The following is a 7,688-nucleotide window of genomic DNA, read 5'->3' as shown; positions in this document are numbered from 1 at the left end:
CCCTCTAAAAAAATAAAATAAAAATAAAAATAAAAATAAAGTAAAATAATAATAATCTTTTTTGTTTTGTTTTGTGTTTTTCTTCTCGTTTCCTCCCTGGGCACCATCACCGTTATTGTTACTTTCTTCTTCTTTGTCAAAAATACACGCATGAACGCAGATCCTTGTGGGTAGAGTTGTGCAATATAAGGATGCAGGGAGGGGATGGACTCAAAAGAAAAGAATGAAAGCAAGAGTTCCACAGATTCCTTTGTGGGCGACATTCTACGCAGTCAGTCGCTGCGGGACCAGCTCAGGTTGCCGCTTATCGCGAACCGAGAAAAGGACGATTGCTCGCATGCAACAACTACCTCACAGGGGCGCGAGGAGCCCCCTTCAGCTGCCGCGGTTTCTTGCGGGCGAGAGTTCAGTGAGGTGGCAGCTGGTGGGCGTGGTGAACACCCTCTCCGCGGTTCAAGTAGGACGCCTCGGTCTCTTTTTGGTTATTCCCTTATATTTATCAACTTTACGTTTATTATGGCGTCGATGCTGCTTGTTATGTCGGGTATTGTCGCTCATGATAATATGGCGGTGCGTCTCTGTGAGCCGTGCGGATACATTGCGTTGTCGGCCCTTGTCTTTGGGATTATTCTCTGGCTTTTCACCATTTTTGGGTTTATGTGGATACGTCAGCGGCAAATGATGTTTTTGCTGGTGTATGTTGGTTACCTCGTCGTTTTATTTATCGCCCTTTTTGCCCTTATCATCGCTGCGACTGTGTACGATCGGGATACGCAGGTGGCTTTGATGGACCCTGCGAAGTTGATGGATGCCTGGAGGCGCGGTGTAAATGACACAAAGGCGGACCGAAGGTATGATATTTGTTTTCTACAGCAACGCTACAACTGCTCCGGTTTTCGTGACGGATGCTGCCTGCCTGGGGCGTGCTACAATACGAGTGACCCGCCCAAGTGGGTTGAGACTGCCTGCCCCGTGTGTCCATCGTTTCTCCCCATGTCTCCCGTTGTCTGCACCGACGTTGTCTACTCCACGGTGCGTAAGAACTTGAGTGGCTTTTTGGTAATTAGTATTTTTTCCATGGTGCTCGTTGTTGTGGGAATCATTTTTGCATTCCTTTCTCGGAGCGCAAACCGACTGAGGATGGTTGGGGAGGTTTGAATCCAACCGCGTTTTCACTGCGACTCACATAAGTGAAGAATCCTCCTCGTTCTCTCTCCCTCTCCCTCTTTTGTGCTCAAATAAGAGGGTCCTCTATTTGCCTGTTCTTGTGCTCCCACAAATACTCTCATCCTCATTCTGCGCGTTTTTAAATGTGTTGACTGCTTTGTTGCTCTGTGTTTTTTTTTTTTAATTTCTCCGGGCTGTCGTCTTCACCTCAAACAACAATGGCAGGAGTTTGATTCGGCAAGGCCTCGTAAACAGCAAACCAAATAAACAAAAAAGAAGGAAAAACAACGGAAATAAAAAAAAAAGAAGTATGCAGACGAAGCAGAAACAAGCGTTAGGCATTAACGGCACTCGCACAAGTGGACTGCCGGTGCGCCGTGAGAATGTGACGGCTGCAATGGCGGTAGCCAATGTTGTAAAGTCGTCACTTGGCCCCGTTGGCCTTGACAAAATGCTGGTCGATGATGTTGGTGATGTTTGCGTGACAAACGACGGTGCAACGATCCTTAAGAGCTTGGACGTGGAGCACCCCGCCGCCCGCCTTCTCGTTGACCTCGCTCAGCTGCAGGACAAGGAGATTGGTGACGGCACCACGTCAGTTGTTATTCTTGCCTCCGAGCTGCTCAAGCGCGCGCAGGACCTTATTGTACAAGGTATTCATGCCACAAGCATCATTGCAGGCTACAAGCTGGCCTTGCGTGAGGCGGTGCGCTATCTTAAAGACCGTCTCAGTCTTCCCGTGGATGGCCTGGGCAAGGACGTCCTCCTCAACGTTGCACGTACCTCAATGAGCAGCAAGATTCTCAGTTCTGAGTCTGATTTGTTTGCCAAAATTGTCGTGGATGCGATTCTTTCCGTCAAGACTGTGAATGAACTGGGCGATGTTGTATACCCCAGAAAGGCGGTGAGTGTCCTCCTTCAGCACGGCAAGAGCGCCCGAGAATCAATGCTGATGCAGGGCTTTGCATTGGGTCTTTCTCGTGCAGCACAGGGCATGCCAACGTCGGTGCAGAATGCTCGTATTGCACTTATTGATTTTGATCTGCGTGCGGTGAAGATGAAGTTAGGCATCAACATCACCATTACCGACCCCACCAAGGCCGAGGCCATTCGTCAGCGCGAGCTTGATATCACAAAGGAACGCATTAAGAAGATGATTGCTGCGGGCGCCAATGTGATTTTGACTTCTTGGGGTATTGAGGACAGTATGATGAAGTATATGGTGGACGAAGGCGTGCTTGGTGTGCGCCGGGTAAAGAAGGATGACATGCGTCGTATTGCGAAGGTGACGGGGGCGCAGGTGGTGCATACACTTTCGGATCTTGAGGGGGAGGAGGTATTTGACCCCAAGTGGCTTGGCAAGGCGGAGAGTGTGTACGAGGAACGCTTTGGCGAGGACGACATCATCATCATCTCCGGCACGAGCAATGCGGTGTGCTCCAGCATTATTTGCCGGGGCGCCAACTACCTTGTGCTGGAGGAGATGGAACGCGCGTTGAACGACGCTCTGTGGGCAGTGGCACGCACGCTGGAGGCTAGCTCCGTGGTTGCCGGCGGGGGGGCGGTGGAGGTGGCGCTCTCTGTGTACCTCGAGAACTTTGCCCACACCCTTGGGTCTCGCGAGCAGTTGGCGATTGCGGCCTTCTCCGAGGCGCTGCTTATCATCCCAAAGACTTTAGCGCTGAATGCTGCGTTGGACGCGACGGATCTGGTGGCGCGGCTTCGCGTCGTGCACAATGAGCAGCAGGCTGCAGGGAAGAGCCAGGGCGTGGAACGCTTCTTTGGTCTTGACCTTATCGAGGGGAGCCTGCGCAACAACATGGAGGCTGGCGTGCTGGAGCCGCAGCCAAGCAAAGTTAAGTCGCTGCACTTTGCCACTGAGGCGGCCATCACGATCCTCCGCATTGACGATTGTGTGCGTCTCAACCCTGAGGAGGAGGAGGAGCAACGGTAAATGAAGTAACTTGCGGGGATGAGGCAGTGCAGAAGGGAGTCCCACAGAGAGGCATACACGCACACGCACGCATGCTCGATGCCAAACGGTTGCAGGAGGTTGTTGGGGAGGGGGCGCAGTTGTAGGCGTGGAGGAGGCGGACGAGAGCGGGGTGCCGACGCACGGGTGCCGCGTCTAGGAGATACGCCCACAAGAGGCGTCCTTCCTGAGAGGGATTCCCCACCCATGTGCTTGCGTGCGTGTGGAAAGAGCGCGAAGGAGCTGTGAACTAAATTTAAGTCTTCATGGAGGCGGTGAGGACAAGAAGAAACAACGGCAAACAAACAAAAAAGAAAAAAAGAAAAGAGTAGGAGGAAGAACGCTGCGTTAAAAGAGAGAGAGAGAGAGAGAAATTATATATAGGAAAAAATAACAAGATAGGGGGAATAAGACTGGCGTAGGCGCGGGGCAGGAGAGAACCAACAAGTGACGTGGCAGAAACAAACGGCGCCAAGGCAAATGAAAGAAAAATAGACCAACGGAGAAGAACATTACATTTTGAAAAGAAACGAACGAAAAACAAAGCCAAAGCTAAAGCGAAGTTTGGTGAAGGAAGACGGAAGAGGAGACCGGTCCCTTCTTTTGCGGCGTCCTTTCGCCTTTTTCGTTTTGTCACTCTCTTCGCTCCACCCCCATCATTTAGGGGGAAGTTGGCGGAGACGAAAGAAAGAGGAGGAAGTCGCGGGGAAAGTGATTCCCACAGTTCCCGACGGACACGATGCATGCATGCATGCACGCTCGTCGCCGTCTCTCCTTCTCACTCTGTGTGTGCTGCCGCCCCTGACGCGGCGACGTTGGGTGCTTCCTTGTAGGCTCTTTGATGTTGCTGCCTTTTCTGAAGTTTTGCATTATCGCACAGTCAAAAGTGAGGGGTAGTTGTAAAAAAAAAAGTCAAAGAAGAAAAGGAGGGGAACCAGTTTTAGGCGTCAAAAGCGTAAGCGATTCAAAGGGAGGGGGAGGGCGGAGGCAGAGCAAAACCAAACGAGCAAAAAAGAAAACGACAACAAAAAAGCTGAGCCAACAACTCCAACAGTGGAAGTAGAGAAGCGACGCAGGAAGGTATAAATGACACACGCCCTTGAAGATGAAGTTCTAATGCCACGCAAAACGAATATGACGCCTTCGGGTCAATGTGAAATGCAAATGCATTCTGTGGATGAAGCCGCCATGGACACCCTTTTGGCGGTGCTGGAGGAGCTGCTCTCTGTAAATCACCTTCGACAACATGCACAGGAGGCGTGCAATGCCGCGACGATCGACTCCGCCTCTCCGGCAGCCCTCTTGGCGGCTATGGACGACAGTCTCACGGTACCAATGTCGTATTTGCTGACTCTCCCGGCTGTGCGGAACGCCGTACCAAGCGAATTGAACAATGAGAGGACGGCAGATCTCTTTGCAGCCGCCACGCGCATGTCACAAAAAGTGGTGCTGCGCAACACGCCGAAGGGATTGCGACTCGGCCCCTTTCCTCAGGCCTTTCCCCGTTCTCGGTGCACACTGCACATTCAAGGCGTGAGCAGCACAGTGACTGTGTCCGATGTTCAAGAGGTGATTCCACAACACCCCATTTTTCACTTTTACCGTCTTTCTCCGGATACTATAAACATTGCCTTTGAAAATGCCTGGAGCGCCAAAGAGGCATTTGTGTTGCTGCAAGGGAAGACTGTTGGTGGATGCACCTCGGTCCAGGTAAAAATGCGGATGGAGAATAAAAAACACCCGAAACTTGTTTCCCAACGACGAACTTCCAAGATGGGCACAAACTCAGCAACATCAACGCCTGCTAATGCCAAGCCCACTGCTGCTTCTACGGCTGTTGCCGCTACTGCTACTACTACCACTAATAACTCTGTTTCATCTGTGGTGCGACTTGACGCATCTGTGTCATTTTCCAAGATGGAGGACAGCTCTTTTGCTTGGTCATCGTGGAGCCGACCACCCAATTCCGAGACTATGCATCAGCCGTATTGTTCGACCCAGCAGCATCATGCTGACATGTCTCCATTTGTTGGGAGACGACGGATGTCTTATAATGACCCGATGAATGGGATGTTTTCAGAACATGTTTCCTCCAATATGAATTTCATGACAATGCCGAGATATATGTGGGATCAAGCCGCCGCTACCGCTCCTGTTGCTACGACTGCCGCCAATGTAAATGATCTTTATCAACGACCATGGGAGGAAAATGAATCACCATCAATGAACAATACGGTGTTTGCTTCTTCGAGCAATGGGAAGAGTGTGCGGTCTTATGTTTTGACACCCCCGTGCCCGGTGGGCGACGACTACTCAAGTCTCGAAGAGAGCGTGTGGTTGCCTTTTGCTTCACGTCCAGACCCCGACATTATGGGGTGTCATACGCCGTACATGTTTGACGTGCTGCCCAGAGTAAAAGGTGGAAGATGCATGAATGGACACATGGATAACAACCAACATACCAGTAACGGGGCGGGGTGGGAAACACGCAGGCGCCGTGTTCAGCGAGATCCATACAAAGGGGGCATTTTAGTCGATAGCCCGGAGCTAAGTAATGATTTTTTATCTACTTGCGTGTCACCAGGGTCCGTTGTAAACTACAAGCCGCGGCGCATTGACTGCCGCATTCTTTCCCCACGCATGCTCCATGCCTCGTCGTCTGAAGAAGCTGCTGAGCGACCAAAACTGGTGGTGTCTGCAACAGATGACGAATCCCCAACCCAATTAACGCCCTATGAAACAAGCAGCCAGACGCAGAGTGAAGCCGACAGCAGTGGACCACGGCAGATACGATGCGGGGAGAGCTGAACCAATAATTGCACGGGCTGACTTGTAGTTCCACACCGCAATATCCCGAAGGAAATGTAACTAATGCGAAACTGTACTGAGGCTCCGACAAACTGCATTTATTTATTTATTATTTATTTATTTTTCTTTTTCCCCTTCTTGACATAAAAGAAAAAGAAGAAGAAAGAACCCAAACAAACGAACAAACAATAAACAACAACAACAGACAAGCAAAAAGGATAAATCCATTTGTCGATCTCAGTGCGTCCATGTATCTACATATTCATGAGGGAAAGGAATGATGTGTTTCCGCCGATGAGCAAGAAGGGAACGCTGAAAATGCTAATGCAAAGGAAAAATTACAAATCGCAACAAAAACGAAGTTTGTTTAACACATAGTTGTAAAAAATAAGAAGAAAAAGAAAAGGACATCCGTTTCTTCATCTTTTTCTTTTTGCTTTGAATAATTGTGTGGCAGATCCTCGGTAAAACCCGCTAGCTTTTCTTTTTTTTTTTTTTTTCCAAAACCTTTTTTGTTTTGCCTCCTTTCTTTCTTTCGATTGTTTGCTGCACCCCTACTTGGTGTGTAACTTGTGGAAGGAGGTTTCGCTCAAATGCAGCCAGCGAACTGAAGGGGCTGACCTTTTTTTTTGACTCCACGTGTCTTTGTTTTTTTTACTTACTGACCTATTTGCTTCTTGAGAGTAAGAGTGTGTGTGTGAGGGAGAAATAGTGTGTGTGAGAGAGAAGAGAGAGAAAGAGTGAGAGAGAGAGAGAGAGAGAGAGAGAGGATAAAGAGGAGAAAGAGAGAGATAGCGAGAGAGAGTGAGAAAGATAGAGGGAGATAGCGAGAGAGAGATAGATAGATAGAGAGAGAGATTATTGGAAGGAAGCGGGTGCAGTTTTTTCTTTTTTCTTTTTTGTTTTGTTTTTGCCTATTAAGGGATGACCGTTGTTCTCTGCACGGCGCAGGAGTAGGCGGGGGGCCCGACACACCTGCTGTGGAGCGCGTCCGCCATGACGAGCCCCGTTCGAGTGGTCTTGACGTCATTGGCCGTCTGAGGCGCGACCCCGTATGCATCCACCGTTGCGATTGCTGACGCGGATCTGGGCTTAACGGACACTGCGGGCTGAACGCTGTGGCCCGGTTCTGCGGCCTGTGGGAAGGTGGCGGGCTTTGCACGCCCCATACTGGCCGCAGTTTGAGGCGTCTTATCTTGCTCTTCTATTTGCGTGTATGGACGCCTGGACGCGCACACCATGCGCATGTCATGTACATGCAACGTCTCGCTCATCACGGGCACGGCTTTGCTTCTTCCAGCTGTGGAGGGCGTCGAGGTGGCAGAGGGGCATCGCTGCGGAGCTCCCGCAACTCTCTTCTCATGCAGGCGGAAGCACGGACGGCTCCTCCTGCTTTGTCGACGTGCGCCGAGTGTTTGGCTCAACGCATTGGCGTCTGTACGGGCAATGCCGCGTTGCAGGGTGACGCCACTAAAGGAGGGGCGGCGCGTCTTGACGCGGCAAATGGACGTGGTATTGCACCCTCTTGACACCCACGGCGTGGATGCACCTTTTTTACCTGCGTACGATTTCTTTGCGGCCACGCAGGTGGCGCGTCGCGTGGTCGTGACTTCAGTTCTGGTGGCGTGGTGGAAGCGGCTCGTCATGCGAGGGGGAGGGGCGGTTGCGGGGTCTTCAACGGCTGCCACGTTGTGGGTTCACGGCGAGGCCTCAGTTTTTGTAGATTGCTTTGTGCACCAAT

General features: G+C 50.9%; 5 protein-coding genes across 5 annotated transcripts, besides 9 other annotated features; 4 read left to right on the top strand and 1 right to left on the bottom strand.

Moving 5' to 3' along the window:
- Nucleotides 1–8: 8 nt before the first annotated feature.
- Nucleotides 9–40: a microsatellite.
- Nucleotides 41–204: 164 nt separating this feature from the next.
- On the top strand, nt 205–1,158 carry TraAM80_01470 (uncharacterized protein; the record flags this gene model as incomplete). Its single annotated transcript, XM_029378511.1, has 1 exon — nt 205–1,158. One exon carries the CDS (start codon nt 205–207, stop codon nt 1,156–1,158), a length of 954 nt encoding a protein of 317 aa, XP_029241620.1.
- A 319-nt stretch (nt 1,159–1,477) lies between these two features.
- TraAM80_01469 (uncharacterized protein) lies at nt 1,478–3,121 on the top strand (the record flags this gene model as incomplete). The annotated part of the gene is made up of 1 exon (XM_029378510.1): nt 1,478–3,121. One exon carries the CDS (start codon nt 1,478–1,480, stop codon nt 3,119–3,121), a length of 1,644 nt encoding a protein of 547 aa, XP_029241619.1.
- A 301-nt stretch (nt 3,122–3,422) lies between these two features.
- Nucleotides 3,423–3,438: a microsatellite.
- Nucleotides 3,439–3,465: a microsatellite.
- Nucleotides 3,466–3,492: 27 nt separating this feature from the next.
- Nucleotides 3,493–3,511: a microsatellite.
- A 714-nt stretch (nt 3,512–4,225) lies between these two features.
- On the top strand, nt 4,226–5,947 carry TraAM80_01468 (uncharacterized protein; the record flags this gene model as incomplete). Its single annotated transcript, XM_029378509.1, has 1 exon — nt 4,226–5,947. One exon carries the CDS (start codon nt 4,226–4,228, stop codon nt 5,945–5,947), a length of 1,722 nt encoding a protein of 573 aa, XP_029241618.1.
- A 96-nt stretch (nt 5,948–6,043) lies between these two features.
- Nucleotides 6,044–6,078: a microsatellite.
- A 41-nt stretch (nt 6,079–6,119) lies between these two features.
- Nucleotides 6,120–6,163: a microsatellite.
- A 263-nt stretch (nt 6,164–6,426) lies between these two features.
- Nucleotides 6,427–6,447: a microsatellite.
- A 179-nt stretch (nt 6,448–6,626) lies between these two features.
- Nucleotides 6,627–6,805: a microsatellite.
- A 23-nt stretch (nt 6,806–6,828) lies between these two features.
- Nucleotides 6,829–6,859: a microsatellite.
- A 5-nt stretch (nt 6,860–6,864) lies between these two features.
- TraAM80_01467 (uncharacterized protein) lies at nt 6,865–7,188 on the bottom strand (the record flags this gene model as incomplete). The annotated part of the gene is made up of 1 exon (XM_029378508.1): nt 6,865–7,188. The coding sequence occupies one exon, from the start codon at nt 7,186–7,188 to the stop codon at nt 6,865–6,867; it is 324 nt and encodes a 107-aa protein (XP_029241617.1).
- TraAM80_01466 (uncharacterized protein) lies at nt 7,187–7,688 on the top strand (the record flags this gene model as incomplete). Its single annotated transcript, XM_029378507.1, has 1 exon — nt 7,187–7,688. A coding segment is annotated over one exon (502 nt), but the record flags the coding sequence as incomplete, so codon positions are not given.

Source organism: Trypanosoma rangeli, assembly GCF_003719475.1.
Source record: "Trypanosoma rangeli strain AM80 chromosome Unknown Tra_15.4_contig_00030, whole genome shotgun sequence".
NCBI classification, from domain to species: Eukaryota; Euglenozoa; class Kinetoplastea; order Trypanosomatida; family Trypanosomatidae; genus Trypanosoma; species Trypanosoma rangeli.
This window is presented reverse-complemented; position numbering and strand designations above follow the sequence as displayed.